This window comes from Ursus maritimus, unplaced genomic scaffold, assembly GCF_017311325.1.
Source record: "Ursus maritimus isolate PB19 unplaced genomic scaffold, ASM1731132v1 scaffold_10, whole genome shotgun sequence".
Taxonomy (NCBI): domain Eukaryota; kingdom Metazoa; phylum Chordata; class Mammalia; order Carnivora; family Ursidae; genus Ursus; species Ursus maritimus.
Genome location: NW_024423344.1, coordinates 29,316,801 through 29,341,845, shown reverse-complemented (window position 1 = coordinate 29,341,845; position 25,045 = coordinate 29,316,801). Strand labels below are relative to the sequence as shown.

At 38.9% G+C, this 25,045-nt stretch overlaps 1 protein-coding gene across 7 annotated transcripts in view; it reads right to left on the bottom strand.

The window, feature by feature from the left end:
* MTRF1 (mitochondrial translation release factor 1) overlaps window positions 1–25,045 on the bottom strand; it is a 51,690-nt gene that overhangs the window by 4,242 nt on the left and 22,403 nt on the right. For 5 of the 7 annotated variants that reach the window (XM_008706798.2, XM_008706797.2, XM_008706800.2 and 2 more), the window contains 3 exons: window positions 20,332–20,449; window positions 4,653–4,789; window positions 1,183–1,281 (listed from right to left, as the gene is read on the bottom strand). In XM_008706798.2, coding sequence (XP_008705020.1) covers window positions 1,183–1,281; window positions 4,653–4,789; window positions 20,332–20,449 — 354 coding nt within the window. The remainder of the gene's footprint in view (window positions 1–1,182; window positions 1,282–4,652; window positions 4,790–20,331; window positions 20,450–25,045) is intronic. The other 2 variants (XR_005832864.1, XR_005832863.1) reach the window with 1 other exon arrangement.

Below are 25,045 nucleotides of genomic sequence, written 5' to 3'. Positions count from 1 at the left end.
GAATATGGTGTAATCAGAACAATATGGCCAAACATGTTTGGTTATTACTGTGTGTTTCCTGAGGAAAGGGAAGTTATCAAATATTTTCTCCTTTTTGACAAGGCTATTATGTTCCTATTTGAGACAGTCTTAAATTGCTAAGAAGACAGAGGAAGTAGCATAAGGTACACAGAAATTTCTAAATATTTTAAAAACACAAACATTTCCCTTGTAAAATTGGTATTTTGAGTACAGAATGGGACAGAATCAAGTGAAAGAAGCCCTAGGTATCACATGACTTCAAGGAAAAAAATCAAAACCTTCTACCTCTTGCCTTTTGTACACAGTCCTTTATGAGAACCAGTTCATTTTCCCCTTCAGGGGAAACAAAAGGGGAATTTTTCTGTGCTTCATCATTAATGTATTAGTGCCAATGGTCTGGCCAAATGGGATTTAGTTAGGTTAATGTTCAAACCATGTTGACAGGGTCTTTCCCCAATAGCATAATTACAACTCCTGAATCTCATGAAGAATTCCTCACAGTAGGTAGAGCTCTAAGATGCCCCCTGGTGTACACACCTTGCAGAATTCCCTCTCTTACGTGGAGGCAGAAACTGTGAATATGATGGAATATCACTCCAGTGATATTAATCAGTTGATGTTGAGTCATTCAAAAGGAATATTACTGGGGTGGGCCTGACCTAAATAGGTGAGCCCTTAAAAAGGCTTGAGCCATTCCTACAAGAGATTCAGAGTGGGAGAGGGTGTATGGAGGGGCCACTTAGCAAGCAACCTGCGGGTGGTCTTTAGGACCCAAGGACAGAGAACTCAGCTCTGCTGTGCCCAGATTTCTAACCTACTATAATAAGATAATAAATATTATTTTAAGCCAAGAAGTTCATGGTCATTTGTTACACAGCGATAGAAATCTGATACAGTGTACATATGTACATTGAATATACCTTAATACACTGTGATTGCCCAGCAAAGAATTTGGAGTTCGAAGAGAACTGTTTCAAGGTGGCACTAAGACCGCATTTCTTACCAACAAACTAATATGAATGCTTGCCTCTTTGGGGGTACTACCTTAAACTGGCTTAAAAATTTTAAATTACTTAGTAATATTTTAGACACAACCCTCTAGAATTTGAGTATACTTTCTTTGAAAAGCAAAGGCACATAAAGCATATTAAGTTATATTACCTTAATATCACGAACTTCATATGCTATCCTGTGGTCAGTCACTCTATCCTGGGTGAAATTATACGTCCGAATTCTCTCTGACTGGGCTCTTGTTCCCACCTGTGCCATAACAAAAAGGCAATTCATATTTTAACTTTATAATTACCTTTATTACAATGGAAAACATACTTATAAATGACTTTTCTATTGTAACAGTTTTAGTTTTTTTAAAAGGTTTTATTTATTAGAGTGAGAGAGCACAAGAAGGGGGAGGGGCAAAGGGAGAGGGAGAAGCAGACTCCCTGCTGAGCAGGGAGCCAATGCAGGACTTGATCGCAGCACCCTGGAATCATGACCTGAGCCGAAGGCAGACACTTAACCGAACGAGCCACCGAGGGCCCCCAGTTTCAGTTTGTTTTTTTTTAAAGTCACATATACAAAGTGACAAGGAACAAGAATGGGTAGAACTGAATGTTAAAGACTACAGCTTTGTAAAGTGATGGAATAAGAATGGATGTCTCTCTGGTAGTTTAAACTCCAAATATTTAAAACGAAATTATCTTTGCCCCCCCGCCCCGAGCAGTTCTTCCTCCTGCTTCTATAAATGGCACCACCACGTGTCCTTGGTTCCCAGTGGGAAACTGACATCCCACAACTCAAGTAACACCTCACAGGAGCTTACTTCTGTGTGCCAGACTCTGACACACACTGGGGGAGAAACCACCTTCAGTTCATTGTATTCTCTACCTGCCCACCCCCAGTGGTCTAAGGGTCTCCTGTTATGTCCTGCCCTCTTCATTTCTATCATTCAAGAGCTCATTACCTTTCACCTTCATTCCTGTAAAAATCTCCTGCTGAATCTTCCATCTCTCTGCTTATATCTGTTGCCCTGCTTAGTCTGCCTAAAACAGCTTTCTGATCAATCTTTTTCTCTCGTTTCTTCTTGTCTACTAAGCAAAAACAACTCAGCATTCAAAGCACTTCACAATGTAGCCAACTTTCCCAGCATTATTTCTGAAAATTACGTGAACTGCTATCATGCCACCCATTCTACCATATCACAACTGTGGGCGTGTCTGCTTACTCAGCTTGGATATCCTCTCCAGGGATGCCCCCCCCAACTCCAACATGCCCACCTTTCCAGCTAGCAACAACTGAAATAGATGAATGTCCTCCTTTGAAACCCCTTACACTTGGAATCTTCTTCACAGCACACTACATTTTGCCTTATGCTATGGTTATTTGTGTTCTTAATCTCCTCATCTCTACTACCTCCCCAGCACAACACCCTCTCTCACTCACTCTCACTTAAAAAAATAGAAAAGTTATTTATTTACTTATTTGCCAGAGAAAGAGAGAGAGAAAGAGAGGACAAGCAGGGGGAGCAGCAGGCAAAGGGAGAAGTAGGCTCCCTGCTAAGCAAGGAGCCTGATGCCGGGACTCGATCCCTGGGATCATGACCTGAGCCAAAGGCAGCCGCTTAACTGACTGAGCCACCCAGGTGTCCCTCCCTTTCACTACAGAAAGACATTTCTGTAAGTTATTTTCTTAACCCCTCAGGCAAATGATATGAAACTAAATTAAATATGGCTGGCCATCAGGAGAATTTTTTAAAATTAAAGATTTTAAAATCCAATCTCGGATATACCAAATCAGGGATTATGGATTTTTGGAACATTTCCCAGGCCATCCATTCTGCAACCAGCCAGGTATGGAAACTACTATCCCAAAGCACCATATTAATGCCCAGGTTCCCACCCAAATCAATTATGTCAGACTCTTGGGGGCTGGGGCCTGAGGCATATACAAAGCTCTTTAGGAGATAAATGGAGCCAGCGTTGAGAACCTGGCATAATGCCTTCCTTATAAAAGCTACTTTACATATTAGTTGAAGCAAAAACTTCTCTAAACATTACAAATACCTACTAAAAAGTTTCACGCAGATGGACAAGTTAATTGGGAGGCATGGAGGTCTTTTTGGTGCTTGAAACCAGAAATTTCTAAAGAGGACACACACACACACACACACACACACACACACACACACACACACACACACACAATTTGCACCAGGCCAATCTTGAATGACTTATTTTAAAAATTATTGTGTGAAACATCTGGTACTGAAATGCCAAATAGCAAGTAAATCCCAATGTCTTTTATTAATTCAAATGTCACTGAGTTCTTAGTGTTTATGTTATCACTTATGTGCCAAGAAGCAATGGTTTGTTAATGAGCATTCCTATCTGCAACTGTATACACTGATGCTGGACAACAACCTAGGATTACCACAGAGGATTAATATTCCATTAATCCTGTCACTTTCACTACTTGGAAGTTAGAATGCAGGTATGAAAAGCTAGAAGGGCAAAAGCGTGAGAAGATCAGGATATCTAGGCAAAAAGAATAATTAATGGGGGGCGCCTGGGTGGCGCAGTCGTTAAGCGTCTGCCTTCGGCTCAGGGCGTGATCCCAGTGTTACGGGATCGAGCCCCACATCAGGCTCCTCTGCTGGGAGCCTGCTTCTTCCTCTCCCACTCCCCCTGCTGTGTTCCCTCTCTCACTGGCTGTCTCTCTCCCTGTCAAATAAATAAATAAAATATTAAAAAAAAAAAAAAAAGAATAATTAATGGTTAAGTTTATATAATTCATTCTCCTAAAAGGCCACAAAGTTTTCCAGATTTAGTGTAGCATACTCATCTGCAAACAACACAAAAGCAGTTATTTACTTTCTCTTCCAACCTCTCTCAAAGACCAACTTTACATTTTTTAGGATTTAAAATCCTAACATTTGTTTACTTAAAACAATGACATTTATTCATTTTGCTTAGCATTAATCTACATATTTGAATAAATAATACTAGACATTTTCTATATATAGTACAAAATTCAGAAAGTACAAAAGGTATATATAGTGGAAATAAATCTCTCTTCTACCCCCCTCCCCATATGCCAACAGTAACAATCATCATTACCAGTTTTTTGCAGTGCCTTTTACTTTTGATCCCACAGAGTTTTAATAAAAAAGCACAGGTTTTTAAATAAAAAATCTGCAAATCTCTTAATTTCCAGAGAATTATTTTATCTTTTAATCTAATCTCCTCTCAAAACAGTCATGATACAAACACTGGAGGGAAACAAGTGGGAAAGAATTCTGAGTTTACACATATCTCATCTGTTCATTTTCAAACTGGCACATCCAAATGTAGCCATAATCTGTTAGTCCATACGCATGAAATTATTGCTTATTTACAAATAAGCATGTTTCCCTATGCTATAAGATATTCCCATTTGATCAAGAACAAATGCTACAATTTCTACATAAAATGATGACTGTTGTGCAGGGATATTATTATTATTTTTTATTTTAAGCAATCTCTACATCCAACATGGGACTTGAACTCATGACGCCGAGATCAAGAGTCACATGCTCTTCTGACTGAACCAGCTGGGTGCCCCACAAAGCTATTATTATACAATATAAATCTTACCTGCAGTTTTCTAGTACTTTGTTGCTGACACTTGTCTTTCTCAATAATCTGCTGGTACAGTCTAGCTCTCAACACACGCAAAGCTATTTCTTTATTTTTAATCTGTGATCGTTCTTGTTGGCATTCTACTACAAGCCCTGAAAAATAACAAGGATCAGAGGTAAACTGTAGCCTCCAGAAGCCAAATTAAGATAGAACTGAGATGCCAATGTTATCTCAATAAAACTGGAAAAAAAAGAGATAGGCCTCAGGAACATTCTAAAGGAGGAAAGGCTAATCAGGAAAAGCTCACAAAGGATTAAAAACAATTCAGACTTCGCATACTTTAGAAACTGTACCTGAATCATGCTGATAAAAGCAATAGATGGCTATTTCGATTCTGAGATCTGAAGGAGATATTTCAGATGCGAAGACTGGAAGCAGTAGCATCTGTAGATGGTTACACATACTTTCATTCCCACAGCTCTGCCTCTCCCTCCCAGCTCATTCGGACAGACAGCCCAACACAGGGTCCCACCCCCAGGCAGTGCTGCTCCACTCTCTGTTTTAGTCAAGGAGCACTCAGCTTTCACCCCTTAAGCCACAAATTCACACAGAGCTGATGTTTTAAAAATGACTTTATACAACCCAAGTGTCCATCAATAGATGAATGGATAGGGGGCGCCTGGGTGGCTCAGTTGGTGAAGCGGCTGTCTTCGGCTTAGGTCATGATCCCAGGGGCATGGGGCTCCCTGCTCAGCAGGGAGTCAGCCTTGCCTTCTCTCATTCTCTCAAATAAATAAATAAAACCTTAAAAAAATAGATGAATGGATAAAGAAGATATGGGTATAGATTTATAAAGGTATATATTTAGGAGTTAAGATGGCAGAGGAGTAGGGGGACCCTAAGCTTGCCTCATCCCTCGAACACAGCTAGATAAATATCAAATCATTCTGAACACCCAAGGAATTGATCTGAGGACTGACAGCACAAATTGCACATCTACAGGTAGAAAAACAGCCACCTCATGGAAGGTGGGAGTAGTGGAGAGTTGATTTGGGGGAGAGAAAAGCTGGGGGTGCTTCGGAGGGAAGGGAGCCCTGATCATGGGGAAAGGAGTGAGACAGTGAGGGAGAGAGAGAGAAGCAACAGGCAGGGGATTGCACAAAAAAAAACCCTATTCCCCAAAACCAGTGACAGGGAAAAGTGGAGGGGCTGACTACTGCTCGTTTGTATAAGCAGCGGAGCGCAAAGTCTGAAGTTTTAGAAGACTGTGCCATCGATGGGGTTGTGCCTGGCAGGCTTAGTGGTACTTTGGTGGGAAAGGAGGGTGGAGCCCTGGAAGTGGGCAGTGGGGTCTGAGCATCCCCTGGTCATATGGGTAGAAAGAACTCCCCTTTTTGGAGTGCATCTGGGCGTGGTGGCATGGCCTTTCTGGGGACAGAAGAACTAGTGGAGCCAATGTGTGTCCCTGTTCCCTCCATAGGAACAGAGACACTGGCTGAGCACAACAAACCTGGGTGCTGGCGATCAGCTGTGCTTTACCATAAACCCCTGTGCGGCTGTGTGACTGCTTTTCTGGGACAAACCAGCAGCAGCCAGTGTGGCCAGACCTTCCCCAAGAGGATCAGTGTGGGTCTGTGCGTGTGGATCCCTACAATTTGGAGTTCTGAAACACAGCCATGTGCCTGAGATAAAACACAGCAGTATTGTGCTGCCTAGTACGCAAACAGCTCGGATACAAACAGGGTGAAGGCAGGGATCTGACGGACGCCAGGGACAAGGAGGGGTGATTGTTTGCTCATCTGTGAGGACTTCCTGAAGAGTGCTGGTGCAAACTCCCTGCTCCAGGAGAGAGAGAGTGCGGGGAAAGGCAATTTTCTCCCCTGCCCATCAGCACTGACTGACTTCAGTGGGCAACACAGTGCCACCCAGTGGGGGCTGAAGCTGCTTACACCAAGCTTCCCCAACCCCACCACCTCCCCCTGCATGTGTGTCTCCACTAGGGAAAGTTGGCCTGAGAATCAGCACAGCAGGCCCCACCCCAGAAGACCAGCACGGACCCCTTACAAGCACCACGTCTACTGATCACATAGTGCTGGAAAGCTTTAGCTCTAGGGGAAATAGGATCTACCTTCTTCTTTTTTTTTTTTTTTTTTTAAAGATTTTATTTATTTTTTTGACAGAGGGAGAAAGAGAGAGAGAGAGAGCACAAGCAGGGGGAGAAGGTGAGGGAGAGGGAGAAGCATGGGAGCCTGACATGGGGCCTGATCCCAGGACCCTGGGATCATGACCTGAGCCAAAGGCAGACACGCTTAACCCACCGAGCCACCCAGGGACCCCTGGATCTAGCTTCTTATAACAAGCAGACCAAAGCACAGCTAGTTAAAACTTGCCACACACTGGACAAGGTCCAAACACCCCTCACTGTAGGCAATGAGAAACTGCAGAGGACTGACCTGAGGGAAGGAGAGGACAAAACACAACAGCAGAGTGCACGCTCTGAAACACCTCCTGAATCACTAGGCCCAAGACAGTATAGGACCTCTTTTCCTTGCCGGGGTGGGGTGGGGGGGGGAACCTCTTCTTAATATAGCCATTACTCTCAGGAGCAGTAATATAACAGGCTTTCCTAACAATCACAAAAAAAGTGACCTAGACAAAAATGACAAGGCAGAGGAATTCACCCCAAAAGAAAGAACAGGAAGAAGTAACAGCCAGGGATTTAATCCATACAGACAGAAGTAAGATGCCTGAACGAGAATTTAAAACAATTATAAGGATACTAGCTGGGCTTGAGAAAAGCATATAAGACACTAGAGAATCCCTTACTGCAGAGATAAAAGAACTAAAAAAACTAGTCAGGCTAAAGTAAAAAATGCTATAACCAAGATGCAAAACTGACTGGATGTAATAACGATAACAAGGATGGACGAGCACAGGATACAGATGTAGATGATAAAATTATGGAAAATAATGAAGCTGAAAAGAAGAGAGTAAGGAAAGTGTTGGATCATGAATGTAGATGTAGGGAAATCAGTGACTCTTTAAAGCATAATAACATTCATATCATAGGAGTCCCAGAGAAGAAGAAAGAGAAAAAGGGACAGAAGGTTTATGTGAGCAAATTATAGCTGAAAACTTCCCTAATGTGGGGAAGGAAACAGATATCAAAATCCAAGAAGCACAGAGAACTCCTATTAAATTCAACAAAAGCTGGCCATCACCAAGACATATCATAGTCAAATTCACAAAATACACAGACAAGGAAAGAATCCTGAAATTAACAAGGGAAAAATGTCCTTAACCTACAAGGGAAGACATCTCAGGTTCCCAGCAGATCTGTCCACAGAAACTTGGCAGGCCAGAAAGCACTGGCATGATATATTCACCATGCTGAATGGGAAAAATATGCAGCCAAGAATACTTTATCCAGCAAGGCTGTCATTCACAATAAAAGGAGAAATAAAGAGTTTCCAAGACAAGCAAAAATTAAAGGAGTTTGTGACCACTAAACCAGCCCTGCAAAAAATATTAAAGGGAACTCTATGAGTGGGGAAAAAAAGACCAAAAGCAACAAAGACCAGAAAGGAAGAGAGAACATCACCAGAAACACCAACTTTATGGGCACTAAATTCGTACGCATCAAAAATCACTCTGAATGCAAATGGACTAGATGTTCCAATCAAAAGACACAGGGTATTAGAATGGATAAAAAAATAAGACCCATATCTATATGCTGCCTAAAAAGACTCATTTAATTTATTTATTTATATATTTTTTAAAGATTTTATTTATTTATTTGAGAAACAGAGAGTGAGCGAGAGACCACGAGCAGGGAAAAGCGGCGAGGGAGAGGGAGAAGCAGACTTTCCACTGAGCAGGAAGCCCGATGTGGGACTCGAGCCAAGGACCCTGGCTGGGATAATGACCTGAACTGAAGGCAGATGCTTAAACCAACTGAGCCACCCAGGAGCCCTCCCCTTTTTAATGATTTTATTTACTTATGTGAGAGCAAGAAAGAGTGAGAGAGAGAGAGAAGAAACTCATTTTATACCTAAACACACTTGCAAACTGAAAGTGAGGGGGTGGAGAACCATCTATCCTGCTAACGGACATCAAAAGAAAGTCAGAGTACAAACTAACGTTTAAATCAAAGACTGTAACAAGAGCTGAGGGAGGACACTATATCAATAAACGGGTCTATCCAACAAGAAGATCTAACAAGTGTAAATATTTATGCCCCCAACTTGGGAATACCCAAATAGAAATCAATGAATATCAAACATAAAGAAACTCATTGATAATAATACAATAACAGTAAGAGACTTTAACACTCCACTCACAGCAATGGACAGGTCATCTAAGCAGAAGATCAACAAGAAAACAAGGGCTTTGAATGATACACTGGACCAGATGGACTTAACAGATATATTCAGTACATTCCATCCTAAAGCAGCAGAAAACACATTCCTTTCGAGTGCACATGGAACATTCTCCAGAATAGATCACACACTGGGTCACAAATTAGCCCTCAAGAAGTACAAAGAAACTGAGATCATACCATGCATAGTTTCTGACCATATGCTTTGAAACTTGAAGTCAACCACAAGAAAAAAATTGGACAGACCACAAATACATGTAGGTTAAAGAACATCCTTCTAAAGAATGAATGGGCTAACCAGGAAATTAAAGAAGAAATTTTTAATAAATACATGGAAGCAAATGAAAATGAAAACATGACAGTCCAAAACCTTTGGGATGCAGCAAAGGTGGTCCTAAGAGGGAAATATATTGTAATACAGGCCTATCTCAAGAAGCAAGAAAAGTCTCAAATACACAACCTAACCTTACACCTAAAGAAGCTACAAATGAAACAGCAAATAGAGCCTAAAGTCAGCAGAAGAGAGAAATAATAAAACTTAGAGCAGAAATAATCCATATTGAAGCAAACAAACAAAAAACAGTAGAACAGATCAACGAAACTAAGAGCTGATTCTTCGAAAGAATTAATAAAATTGATAAGCCCCAACCTAGACTTATGAAAAAGAAAAGAGGAAGGACCCAAATAAATAAAATCACGAATGAAAGAGGAAAGATCACAAGCAACACCACAGAAATATAAACAATTATAAGAGAATATTCTGAAAAATTATATGCCAATGAACTGGACAATCTGGAAGAAATGGACAAATTCCTAGAAACATACAAGCTACCAAAACTGAAACAAGAAGAAATAGAAAATTCGAACAGACCTATAACAGGTAACAAAACTGAATCAGTAATCAAAAATCTCCCAACAAGGGGCACCTGGGTGGCTTAGTCAGTTAAGCGTCTGCCTTCAGCTCAGGTTGTGATCCCGGGGTCCTGGCATATAGCTCCAAGTTGGGCTCCCTGTTTGGTGGGGAGCCTGCTTCTCCCTCTCCTTCTGCCCCTCTCCCTGCTCATGCTCTCTCTCTCTCTCTCTCTCACTCACTCTCAAATAAATAAAAATCTTAAAAAATAAATAAATAAAAATCTCCCAACAAATAAGAGTCCAGGACCAGATGGCTTCCCAGAGGAATTCTACCAGGCATTTAAAGAAGAATTAATACCTATTCTTCTGAAAGTGTTCCAAAAAATAGAAATGGAAGGAAAATTTCCAAACTCATTCTATGAGACCAGCATTACCTTGATCCCAAAACCAGACATAGTCCCCACTAAAAAGGACAATTACAGGTCAATATTCCTGATGAACACAGATGCAAAAATTCTCAACAAGATACTAGCAAACTGAATCCAAAGGTACATTAAAAGGATTACTCTCCACGACCAAGTGGGATTTATTCCTGGGCTGCAGGGGTGGTTCAATATCTGCAAATCACTCAACGTGATAAACCACATTAAAGAAAGGATAAAGAACTATATGATCCTCTCAATAGATGCAGAAAAAAAAGCATTTGACAAAATACAGCATCCATTCTTGATTAAAAACCCTCAACAAAGTAGGTATAGAGGGAACATACCTCAACATCATAAAAGCCAGATATGGAAGACCCACAGCTAGTATCAACCTCATTGGGGAAAAACTGAGAGGTTTACATCTATGGTCAGGAAGAAGACAGGGATATCCATTCTCACCATTACTATTTAACGTAATACTGGAAATCTTAGCCTCAGCAATCAGACTACAAAAAGAAATAAAAGGTATCCAAATAGCAAGGAAGAAGTTAAACTTTCATTATCTGCAGATAATGTTACACTCTTATGTAGAAAACCTGAAAGACTCTACCAAAAAATTGCTAGAACTGATACAGGAGAAGTCAGCAAGCCATAGTATATAAAATCAATGCACAGAAATCTGTTTCATTTCTATACATCAATAATGAAGCAGCAGAAAAAGAAATCAAGGAGGATTTCAAAAGAAATCAATCAAAAGAAATCAAAAAGAAATTTACACTTGCACCAAAAACCCTAAGATACCCAGGAATAAACCTATCCAAAGAGGTAAAAGATCTGTACTCTGAAAACTATAGAATACTTATGAAAGAAATTGAAGAGGACACAAAGAAATGGAAAAAACATTCCATGCTCATGGGTTGGAAGAACAAACATTGTTAAAATGTCTATACTACCCAAGGCAATCTATACATTCAATGCAATCCCTATCAAAATAACACCAACATTTTTTATAGAGCTAGGACAATCCTAAAATTTGTATGGAACCAGAAGAGACCCCAAACAGCCAAAGAAATCCTGAAAAAGAAAAGCAAAGCTGGAGGCATCAGGATTCCAGACTTCAAGCTATATTACAAAGATGTCATCATGAAGACAGTACGGTACTGGCACAAAAACAGACACATAGATCAATGGAACAGAATAGGAAACCCAGGAATGGACCCACAACTATATGGTCAACTAATCTTCGACAAAGCAGTAAAGAATATCCAGTGGAAAAAAGAGTCTCTTTAACAAATGGTGTTGGGAAAACTCAACAGCCACATGCAGAAGAATGAAACTGGACCACTTTCCTACACCATACAGAAAAATAAATTCAAAATGTATGAACCATCAAAATCCTAGAGAAGAACACAAGCAGCATCCTCTTTGACCCTGGCCATAGCAACTTCTTACTAGACACGTCTCCAAAGGCAAGGGAAACAAAAGCATAATGAACTACTGGGACTTCATCACGATAAAAAGCTTCTGCACAGCAAAGGAAACAATCAACAGAACTAAAAGGCAGCCTATGGAGTGGGAGAGGATATTTGCAAAAACCTGATAAAGGGTTAGTACCCCAAATCTATAAAGAACTTATCAAACTCAATACCCAAAAAGCCAAATAATCCAGTTAAGAAATGGGCAGAAGACATGAATAGATATTTTTCCAAAGAAGACATCCAAGTGGCCGACAGATACATGAGAAGATGCTCAACATCACTCGGCATCAGGGAAATACAAATGAAAACCACAATAAGATGCCACCTCACACCTGTCAGAATGGCTAAATTTAACAAGTCAGGAAACAACAAATGTTGGTGAGGATGCAGAGAAAGGGGAACCCTCTTATACTGTTCATGGGAATGTAAGCTGCTGCAGCCACTCTGGAAAACAGTATGTTTTCACAACTCAAAAAAGTTAAAAACAGAACTACCCTATGACCTAGCAATTGCACTACTAGGTATTTACGCAAAGGATACAAAAACTCAGAGTGGAAGGGGTACACGTACCCCAATGTTTACAGCAGTAATGTCCACAATAAGCAAACAATGGAAAGAGCGCAGCTGTCCACCAACAGATGAATGGATAAAGAAGATGTGGTGCATATATATATATACACAATGGAATATTATTATTCAGCCATCAAAGAGAACGAAATCTTGCCATTTGCAACAACGTGGATGGAGCTAGAGTATTATGCTAAACAAAATAAGTCAGTCAGAGAAAGACAAATACCTTACAATTTCACTCGTGTGTGGAATTAAGAAACAAAAGAGATAAACATAAGGGAAGGGGAAAAAAAGAGAGGGATGCAAAGCATAAGAGACTCTTAATGATAGAGAACAAACAGGGTTGATGAAGGGGAAGTAGGCGGGGGATGGGCTAAATGGGTGATGGGCATTAAGGAGGGCACTTGTTGTGATGAGCACCGGGTGTTACATGTAAGACATGAATCACTAAACTCTACTCCTGAAACCAATATTACACTATATGTTAACAAGAATTTAAATAAAAATTTGAAAAAGAAAAATATTTATATATATAACATATCCATAATGGCACATTACTCAGCCATAAAAAAGAATTTAAAAAAAGAATGAAATCTTGCTATTTGCAACAACATGGATGTAGAGGGCATAATGGTAAGTGAAATGTCAGCTAGAGAAAGACAAATACCAGTGATTTCATTCATATGTGGAATTTAAGGAACAAAACAAACACACAAAGAAAAACGAAGACGAAAAAACACTCTTAAATATATAGAACGAAATGGTGGTTACCAGAGGGCAGGTAGGTAACGGGGATTAAGGGTACAGTTATTGTAATGAGCACTGAGTAATGTATAAAATTGTTAAATTATGTATACATATTATACATATATATACACACACACACACTATATATTTGAAACTAATATAACAGTGTAAGTTAATTACACTGGACTTAAAAATAATAATAAAATGAATAGAAAAAAATAAAAATGACTGTACAGTTGATCTTTGAACAACACAGGTTTGAACAGCACAAGTTCACTTATACACAGATTTTTTTTACAATATAGAATTATAAATGTATTTTTCCTTCCTTTTGATTTTCTTAATAACATTTCCTTTTCTCTAGCTTAATTTATTATAAGAATGCAGTATATAGGGAACACCTGGGTGGCTCAGTTAAGCGTCTGCCTTCAGCTCAGGTCATGATCCCAGGGTCCTGGGATGGAGTCTGCATCGGGATCCTTGCTCAGCAGGGAGCCTGCTTCTCCCTCTACCTCCCTCTCTCTCTAACAAATAAATAAAAATTTAAAAAAATCTTTAAAAAAGAGAATGCAGTATATAATACATACAACACAAAATCTGTGTTAATCACTGTTTATGATATTGGTAAGGTTTCTTTCTCGTCAACAGTAGGCTATTAGTAGTCAAGTTTCGAGGTAATCAAAAGTTATATGTGTATTTTTGACTGCAAGGGGCTGGGGGGGTTAGCACCCCTAATTTCCATGTTGTTCAAGGATCAATATATAGATGTTGTATATATTGTTGTTGTACATAGAAACCGACGAAGAGAAACAAAACTCTTTACAAGGAAGAGTTTAGAGTGAATGTTTCTCGGTTGTCTGGGCTCTAAATTCAACTAAACCCACATCTAATCATGCATGTTTTTGTTAGCCAACTTCTGGATTTGGGTGGGTTTCACCCACTGTGTAGCCCACTTACTAGCCCAAATCTAGACCTGAAATAGTGACCCTTGAAATTTCAGGCTGTGCTGTTTTTAACTTTGTTGCTCCCACTCTGAAGGTCTGTGTCCAATCCCACTCTCAGGTACATGAGAGGTGAAAAGTACTTTTCTTTCTGAATCACAAAACCCAAAAACCATATTAGCTTAGGCCAGCTGAACTGATATAGTGGCAACTATTTTGGTGGAGACTTTAAAAATTCCTATAAAATTCTACTGTCCCCAAACAAAATTCTACTCTCCAAATTATGTTTTCACTCTGTCTAAATAAGCTACAATCTACACCTGCTAATACTTTTAGCAGAAACACCTAGGTTTCACCTCTACTATTCTTTCTTTTTTGAATGTTAATGATATTTTTAAATTTTAACCCTCCAAGGTACTATTACTGCTGCTTTATACAGTTGGTTTTTTTTTTTTTTACTATTATTAACATATAGCATATTATTTGTTTCAGGGGTACAGGTCTGTGATTCATCAGTCTATTAGCTTATTATTTTTTATTTTTTAAAAGATTTTATTTATTTATTTGACAGAGAGAGAGACAGCCAGTGAGAAAGGGAACACAAGCAGGGGGAGTGGGAGAGGAAGAAGCAGGCTCCCAGCGGGGCAGGGAGCCCGATGCGGGGCTTGATCCCAGAACCCTGGGATCATGCCCTGAGCTGAAGGCAGAGGCTTAACGACTGAGCCACCCAGGCGCTCCTATTAGCTTATTCTTGACTGCTTTACTGAAGCTTTGTGTTTGGGCTGGGGCACCAACTTGCTTTCATCTTCAGGCATTTGCCTGGAGCTGTCCTGGATCTGCTATTTTTTTTTTTCACCACCCAAAAGGATATGAAAATACTCATTTCAAGGCGGCTAGACATTCATAAGCTTTCCTTAAAATTCCTCTTCTTCTCAGTAGACTGGCAGGAAGCTTTGCTTATACATTGGCGCTATCCAGTGGCTCAGGTTGGAATTTTTAGCTTGAAACTCTCACCAGCTCAGTAATTCCCAAGGGAATCACTTGATCATATATTTTAATATACTTTCTATAGAGGAGTATTGAATCATATGTATTCCTTAGGAATAGAGAATTAGGGTAGGGGGAGGTAAGCTGAATAATAGAAGAGCTGTTGAAATAAGATGCTGGGGTTGTTAAAAAACTGTAAATGGGCTTTGAAATACAAACAAACAAACTTTTCTCAGTGTTGTTTCAGTACTCTACAGGAGATTCCAAAATTCCAGGTAGCAATAGTACTGATTGGGTATTTAATATATATTTGCTAAATAACTACATTTATTACTTAAAAGATTTTCAATTATAAATGAGAACAAATATACCATATTTATTCTGAATAGCTCATTAAAAAAGATGAACATCTCTGAACTTGAGATGCATCTTACACTCATTGGCTTATGATAGCTTAATTGGTAGTGTTTTTTATAGTTCTTCCTAGTAAAAAAAAAAGTGATGGGTCTTTCAGTTGATGAGTTCTTAGATTAGCTGAAAGAAATTACACATAATCAAAGCTTAAATAAAAATCCTGTAATCTTACAAGTACAAAATGAAGTAAAAAATTAAATTTGATTTGGAAGAATTAGGTATTATCCATAATCTATGATGATGAAGGAATACAGTGTAAGAATTACAGAGGCCCACTTTCGCTAACTGGTAAGAAACTAGAAAGCTTGCTTGAAAGCACAAAATATTAATGTCTTCACCTTGATTTGATAAATTTACCCAAAAAAAAAGTAACTTTTCCCTGAACAAACATTTAACCATACCCCATGGTACCATTCTTCCAGTGGTTGAAAACTGGAGTTCTATTGAAGCAGTAGGTTAGAAAAAAATGTGTCTTCAGAGTCCATTTGTAAGAGGGGAATGGAAGAATGACCTACAGCTCTCACTTTCAAGTCTAGCAGGGACATAGTTCCTTAGACGTGGAGTGGACAGAATAGAAAAAAGGCTGAGTTTTCTTTGCAATAGATGCTGAAATCACAGTAAACCTCCAAGTACACAGTTGACTCAAGAAATCACTTGCTCATAACAACATGGATTCATAAGAGTCAGTACCCCTTGTAATGCATTGCCTAAGGGAAGGTTTGAGGGTAAACTCTAAGGCCTCTTTTAAGTCAAAGAACTAGATCTAAGTGGCTAAAAGCTAATTTGGCCCAAGGTAAGTTTGGCAACAAAAACACTGATCACTTTTTGTAAAGTCATTATTTATGGCTGCACAAGAGTGTAGGTTTTAAAATATTCTGGTTCATTTTTATCAGAATTTTTATCACTTTTACCTGACTTTTTCGCATTTTAATTTCTAATTCAGCTTCAACTCATTATTACTATTCTGGACAGTTTATAATATAGAATAATATCCTGCAATACAAGGTTAAGGTAAAACATTCTAAGTATCCAAAAATTTGTGGATTTCTTAGGTAAATTCTGGTAAGTTACAAAAATTATCACCTCATTTTTAGTGAGAAAGGATATATTTCTATGTGCAAAGAAAAGAATTCAAAAGAATTCAATACACCAAAGATATATACCAAGAGTGGTTATTGGGAATGGTTATAGATGTTTTCTGTTCTTTTGCTTATGTACATATTCTCAGTTTTTACAGTTTCTTATGGAATAAAAATCAAAGAAAACTTGAGAGAGATTATAAAATTACCCTGTTGCTGGATATTTAGGTTACATTAACGTTTGCTATTATAAACAGTACAAGCCAAAATAATTGGCTGAAAATGAATTTTAAAATTTAAAGGTAACATCTGACTTCAAGATGGCCTCCTCATTTAAAAATCACACGAAAACAACAAGAACGAGAAACAGAAATACAAAATAAAAACAGGTGATGCACACAGCCCCAAACAACATATATAAAGGCGGAAAGCATATGGAAGAATGGTAGATGACCTAGCAGTGGGGAGGAAGGTTAAACGCAATTCCCTGTAGTGGGAGAGCTGACTACAAACTAGCCTCTTTGCCCTGCTGAGTACCAGAAAGGCTCAGCAATTGAGACACCAGGTACTTCACAAGTTGGGGGCTAAAAACAGAAAGTCTTGAAGTAGATGTTTAAGTCCCCTCCCTTGATCTGTAGGAGGCAGAAGGTATAGTTTTTGGAGAATTGAATGAGGGAAGTTTGACCTGAGACTTGGTACAAAGATGAGTAAGTATAAGACTGGGACTGAAAATAAGAGGAATAAGTAAATTTATTTATTGAATGGTGAGACCCTGACCTTACTCTTAAAGGTATCTCAGGATACATCTCAGGGTCCTACTCAGGAGAAAACAAACTATCCAAGTGAAAACATGGAAAACATTGACATTTGGTAGTCCCTAATAAAAAAGCTAATTAATCGTCTAACTGCCCTACAGTGAAACTTACTAGCGGGTAAGTGGCACCCAAGCACTCAGAGCTTTTAGAACCTCACTCTTGTTATGAATAGACATAGACAACGAAGAGTTCCTAGACCTTCCTAACCAGAAAGTACGAGTGAAACGGAAAAAAATAAACTCAAAGAAAATGGGGACATTGCAGGAAGCAGAAAAAAACTTCAAAAATTAATATTTTTGAATAAAAAAAGAAAAATGAATCGATAATAACAAAAGGATGCTATAAAAATGGGACAATTCTGAGAATTAAAAAAGAGCTTGTGAAAATTTAAAAAAAGAACAAATTTTTAAAATTCAGTAGAAGTGCTGGGGGAAAAACCTAAAACACAAAGTGATAGACAATGTGAAAGGAAAAAAAAGAAGACAAACAATAAATCCAAGAGGTCTAACATCTGACTCACAGAAATTCCAGGAAGAACAAAGAAAACAGTAAATAAGAAATTATTGAAGAAAATATTTCAGAACTTGGCATGTCTGGGTGGCTCAGTTGGTTAAGCATCTGCATTCAGCTCAGGTCATGATTCCAGGGTCCTGGAATCGAGTCCCACATCAGGCTCCTTGCTCAGCGAGGAGCCTGCTTCTCCCTCTGCCTGTTGCTCCCCCTGCTTGCGCTCTAACAAAACAAAACAAAACAAAACAAAACAAAACAAGACAAAACAAAAGGCATGAGTCTCCATATTGAAAGCAACAAATACAATGAATGACAGGGGCACCTGGGTGGCTCAGTTGGTTAAGCGTCCAACTCTTGATCTCAGCTCAGGTCTTGATCTCAGGGTCACGAGTTCAAGCACTGCATTGGGCTCCATGCTGGGCTAGGAGCCTACTTAAAGAAGAAATATGGGTGCCTGGGTGGCTCAGTTGGTTAAGCACTTGCCTTTGGCTCAGGTCATGATACCAGGGTCCTGGGATCGAGTCCCACATCGGGCTCCCTGCTCCATGGGGAGCCTGCTTCTCCCTCTGCCTCCTTCTCTCTGTCTCTCATGAATAAATAAATAAAATATTTTTTAAAAAATTAAAGAAAGAAAAAATGATGAATGACAAAAGTCTTAAATGTTCTAAGTGGAAATGATTTCCAATCAAGTATTCATGGTTGGTGAAGTTTGAGGTTAGAATAAAGCTATTTTCAAAATACGTATGTCTCATGCATCTTTTCTCAGGAAACCACTTGAAAAAGGACTTCACTAAAATGAAGGTATAAACTAAGAGAGATGAGATGGGATCCAAGAAACAGGAGGATCTAACACAGAATAGGGTCAAAGGGAATTCCCTGTCAGTGTCCAGAACAATCTCTGCTTTGCAGCCCTGGAGAGCAACCGCTCTAGATGAGAGCAGATTAAGGGAGAGCTCTATCAGAGGTGTTGCCACCCGCGTTAGCCCTGTAGAAAATTGGGTTAATTTCATTTTACAGAGCTTTTGGAAGATCAAGGAAGACTCAGAGTCTAAGAGAAGCAATGAAGTAATGATTAACTCTAGGAAATGAAATCACAGTGTAAGTCTCCCCTGCTATCAGAAAGTAGAACAGTCCTATGAAATCTTTCATAGGCTGAAATGCTGTGAAGAGCACTTACCATTAAGTTATATGGAAAAATTTTTGAGCATTCCCAGACCCCCCTCAAAAAAACTGTTATTAAAACACATCTTGCTAACAGATGCACAAAATAAATTGGGAAAATAAACTGAGATAGAGCCCAGATGCTCACAGACAGAGTTCAAAGCTGTGGCAGCTTGAAGCTGAGATGCTGATATGGTTCCAGGGAAGGAGCTGGGGCGGGGCGGCTCTCCTTGCCCAGGGTGTGCCAAGCTTCTACAACAGTTAGCTGCAAAATAAATGCTGAACGCTATTTTTGCTTTTCACCTTTTTTTGCAAAAATGAAAATCCTTTTTAGATTTCAGATTTAGATTTGGTGAGAACAGGTATAATGTAGGTCTTTCATAAAAGTGAAGCAGCTTCATGTGAATTTTTGAAAAGTGGTGGGTTACCTGTATGCTGCCTGGCTCAGCAGTGAACACTATATACTTACTCTTTACATGAAAGTAGTGAAGATTAATTTTGCCAAAATATAAACATATTAGGAAGAGGAAAAGAGGATATTATGAGAGCCTAGTCTTCATCTACTACATTAAGAAGTCAATATGTATGTAATCTTACAACTAGTCGATCAGAAGAGCAAGATATGCCTAATATTTGGATACACAAGGTAATTACCAGAAAAAATAGCTAAGCGTTTAAACTGATTGCCTGTAGGTAATGGGGCTTTAGGGTCAAGGAAGGAGGGAAGGGGAAGAAAAAGAAGTGCAAGGAGCTGCAGATTTTTGTTATAGGACTTTCCCACTGGCCTTTAAAACCATTTAAAATTTAATAACATCAAAATTAATTTTAAAAAGGAAAGAAATTTTAAAAGCTTAAAATTTAGTTTAAAATCTGAAAAATGACAGAAGTATTTAAATCACTGAAAGGGCTGCAAAACTACCTCATAGTATACCAAAATTACCAATATTAAAACACCAGTATTAACGTATCACAGACTAGTGGAGCCAGGGGTCAGTCTATAAGAGGACAAAAGTGCCATTGCAGGGCCATGTCCAGGACTGCTTTCGTGTTTGTTTTTAGGCTGAGACACCTCTGGTTGCTCACCGCTGTCCAATATACCTGGGCCGCTTCTCTGAATAGGTCTGCTCAGCATCTGCATCCTGAGAGAGGTGCCTCTTGCAAACAGAAGTGGAATGTGAACACACTGGGGACCTGAGACCCATGACTCCAGTGTCACCTTTTAAAGGGTCTGTGCAAGAAATGAGACACTAACACAAAACCATTTTCTTCTCAATGTTGAATAGTTTTATAAGACTTAAAAACGGGTCCAAAGTACAAACGCAAACAGACTTGATTACCTGTGGGGATATGGACAAGTCTGACCGCGCTATCAGTTGTATTAACATGCTGCCCTCCTGCTCCTTTGGCTCGAAATGTATCTATTCGCAAATCCTTGGGGTCCACCTTCACATCTACCTAGAGCAAAAGGGACAACGGAAGTCAATTCCACACTCAACAAACACTTTAATACTAAGTTTATTTCAAGATTTTTCAAATAAACTTTTTTTGTTCTAAGTCATAGCCATTAGACCAAGAAATAGCTCATACCAATGAAAGAACAGTAAACTCCCTATTTCAATGGATGCTATTTTTTGACACTGACTTATGATGCTAGAAGATCACTGAGTTGTGCAATCTTTCAAGTTTCATCATCCATTATCCCACAAAGCCACAGGATAGAAAATACACGCTCTCTCTCTCTATATATATGTATGTGTGCATGTGTGTGTGTGTGTGTATACATAAAGTTGATCCTCATTATTCCCTGATTATGTATTTGCAAATTCACCCACTTTATTTGTTCCCTAAAATCAATTATTGCAGCATTCTCACAGTAACTAGCAAACAAGTGCAGGGAAGCAAAAAAATCCAAGTTGTTCTATACATGCTCATTCCCAGCTGATGTCCAATAAGGTGACACTTTGCTTTCTTTTTTCAGTCTGACCACAGAATGAAGACAGGAGGGGGCAGAGCAGTATAGTACAAGAAGCTCTGGCACTCGGGTCAGTTGGACGGGTTTGTGAGCCCCAATTCTGGCTTCTGGTAGTGAAGTGGCCTCAGGCAGGTCACCCAACACTTCTTTTTTTTTTTTTTAAAGATTTTATTTATTTATTTGACAGAGATAGAGACAGCCAGTGAGAGAGGGAACACAAGCAGGGGGAGTGGGAGAGGAAGAAGCAGGCTCAAAGCGGAGGAGCCTGATGTGGGGCTCGATCCCGTAACGCCGGGATCACGCCCTGAGCCGAAGGCAGACGCTTAACCACTGTGCCACCCAGGCGCCCCACCCAACACTTCTGAATCTCATTTTCTCTTTCTAAAATAAAGGAAATAGAGTCTACCAGAATGGGTTACTTTTTTTGGTTTTTAAATTTTGTTTATTGATTGATTTGGATGGGTTACTTTTAAGATTATAATCTACGTAAGATACATAGATACAGAAATATACATAGGTATATAAACATGTATACGTACACATGCACACACACACACACACACACACAAATAGTTACAAAATACACTTTTTCAGGGAAGAACTAACATCTTATTTCACATTTATCATTCATTTGCATGAATGACAGACAGCAAGTATGACTCTTCTCTTTGTAAAGCATAGTAATAACGGTCAGTTTTAGAATCTAATGTACAGCATGGTTATTCGTTTTCTCTAAAATATGTACTATACTGTGAAAAAAAAAAAGATTATTCAGCTTTTGATAAAATACGCCAGTGTCGGCTACCTTAAAATTTCAATAAACACTAAAGAGATAAAGAACAATTTCCCATTTTTTGTGGTTACAGTATATTAAACAGTTCTATAGCAAATATATGTATATTCTATGTCATATTCTCCCAAATGTTATAGAAACTACCTAATGACTGCTGGGAAATTCTGAACAAAGAAACAGTGACTTAATAATATACAAAGAATTTTAAATGTCAATTAAGAGAATAATAAGACTTCGCTCTTTCATGAAAATCAAACTCCACTACATGGGTTTAATTTTCAAGCACATGAAGAGAATAAGGGGATGGGTGAGAACGGTGGAAGGATTAAGGAGAGAAGCAAGACAACTCAATAGCTTTGATTTCCAAATGACGTAAATGATTCCGTACACCAAAAATGAAATTAAATAAAAGAGGAAGGAAAAATCAAATCCTAATATTCAATAGGAAAAGAAACCTATGAATCAAAATATTTACCATAATGATATCATAACCACACAGAAAAACACTATTTCAGATGGTCTTTGAACATCGTGTCCTGACTATGCTTTCTTGGTGGACTATATTCTAAGGACAGAAATCTTAAACATTACTCAGTTTACTAAGTAATTTTAAAACAGTTTTTATATATGCTATATAATAAGGAAAAAAAGTAAATATATTAATGTGATTAAGAAATAAAATTTTTACTCTAAGTGGAAAGAGATATAAATATAAAATGCAAGATGGTGAGGGGGGGAAACTCCCTGTAATGTTAAATTTGAGTAGGTAATAATAATTTGAACCAGTGTTAAAATCATATGTATCTCCTAGCTCTGTCCACAGAAGAATCTAAATGTAAGCACATGTTAGTAATAATGAGCACACCTAGTACCTAGATCTTGATTTCTGGATACATTTCTCACTGAAAGAAATGAGATCTGACTCCAAGTCTGAGGCAGAAAGGCAGAAGGTGGGCTTAGGATATCGAATTATACCAGAAAGCAAGGATACGCTCAAAAATTGATGGGGTCATTTCAAAAGCGACTGCCCTGAAAAGGCTAATACTGGCTAAATCAGGGACAAATTTGAACATCAAAACCAACAGTGATTATACCCCACAGAATTTAAAAAACAAATGTGTAAGTCTATAATGAGTTCAATAGATGAAACAATATTGAGTTTATGATGAGGTGAAATGAAAGAGAAAGCAAGCAAGAAGGAAGGAGGAGAGAAGGTAGTAGGGAGGAAAGTTCTTGACGGAAGAGAATGCCAGTTAATAAATATAGAAGAAATGACAGAGTTACAAAATCACCATCTTCCACACCAAACGAAATAACTGATTCAGGCAAAAAAGATCACTAATGGATGTTAAGATCGTGGAAGAAAAGTTGTTGGAAATAGGCTATATGTATCCTAGAGATTACTCAGTAACTGCAAAGAGAAAAATATGCTTTTACAATGGAGATAATCTTGTGGTCACCATGTTTAATCTTCGCTGAGAGTGAGACGATCTGATATTATGTGCTTTCTGGTTAGATGCAACATGAATAGAACTACACCTTTAAAGCATTCCTGCTCAAAACGTGTGACCTGAATGCAATGAGATAAAGGGAAAAGTTAAAGAGTACCAAGAGGAAACAAAGGAATCCAGAATGTGGGACACTCTACAAGACAATGGCTCCAGACTCTTCAAAAAATTAATGTCACTAAAAAAAAAAAAAAAAGGTTGTGGGGTGCCTGGGTGGCTCTGTAGGTTGAGTGTCCAACTCTTGATTTTGGCTCAGGTCATGATCTCAGGGTCATGGGACTGAGCGCCTCATCAGGCTCCATGTTCAGTGGGGAGTCTGCTTGTCCCTCCCTCTCTGCTCCTCCCCACAGATACTTGTGTGCTCTCTCTCTCATAAATAAATAAATAAAATAAAATAAAATAAATAAACAAAATCTTAAAAAGAAAAATTTGGGAGACTGTCCCAGACTTAAAGATATATAACAATTACAATTGGCAATGTGTGAAACTTGATGGGATCCTGATTAAAAAAAAAAAAAAAGCTTCAAAATAACTGCACAGAACTCCTAAAACTCTTGGAATTCCCTGTGATAAGAGTGATAAAGGTATTTTGTTATTCATAACAAGCCCCTTTTTGAGTCTGTATTAATAAAAGGTAATTTTTGGAAAGCCTCTAGTAACTACAGGATAGGGGCTGTCACGGGAACCAACCCCTCCACAACTTCCAGGGAAGAGAAAAGGACTGGAGGTCAAATTAATCCATAATGCCCAATGATTCCTTCAATCATGCCTATGTATGGAGGCCTCCATGAAAATCCTGAAAGTGCAGGGCTGAAAGAGCTTTCAGGCTGGTGAACATGTGGAGGCGCTGGGAGGGTGGCACCCCAAGAGGGTACGGAAGCTCTACACTTCTTCTTACGTACTTTGCCCTACATGTCTCTTCCATCTGGCTATTTCTGATTTGTATCTTTTGCAATAAACTACTTTTTGTACTAACTCATTTCTATAAACCACTTTAGTAAATTACTGAGCCCAAGGAGGGGGTTGTGGAAACCTCTCACTTCATAGCCCTCGGATGGAAGCACAGGTGACAACCTGGTCTTGTGATTGGCCTCTGAAGTGGGAGGGGAGGAGTCTTGTGGGGCCGAGCTCTTAGCCTGTGGGGTCTGATGCCATTCCCCGATAGATGGTGTCAGAATTGAGTTAAATTGTAGGACACCTACTTGGTGTCCACAGAGAATTGAAGAAATTGCTTGGTAGGACAAAAAACGTGACACATTTACAGGGGAGAAGTATTCTGTGAGTACACAGACGCACAGGAGTTTTTCCTAGACAATAATATTATAGGCTTATGGTTGATTTTCATAGATAATGGCATTTTTTTTCAAATGATTTTTCAATCTTATTATTGATATTATACAAAGGTCTCCAATCTATTGGTTCCCGGATATAAGTGCATAACCCTTAGTGTCTCATTTAATCCCTATAGAAAAATTATGGGGTTGGGGCATTTGGATGGCTCAGTTGGTTAAGTGTCCAACTCTTGATTTCAGCTCAGGTCATGATCTCAGCATCATGAGATCAAGCCTCACATTGGGTTCTATGCTAGGTGTACAGCCTGCTTAAGATTCTCTCTCTTTCCCTCTCCCTTTGTCCTCCCCCCCCACCAAAAAAAAGAAAAATTATGGGGTTGGAGGTATTATACCCATTTTACTTATTTCTTTATTTTTTAAGTTATTTAAGTTCAGTTAAGATATAGTGTAATATTAGTTTTAGTAGAATTTTGTGACTCATCACTT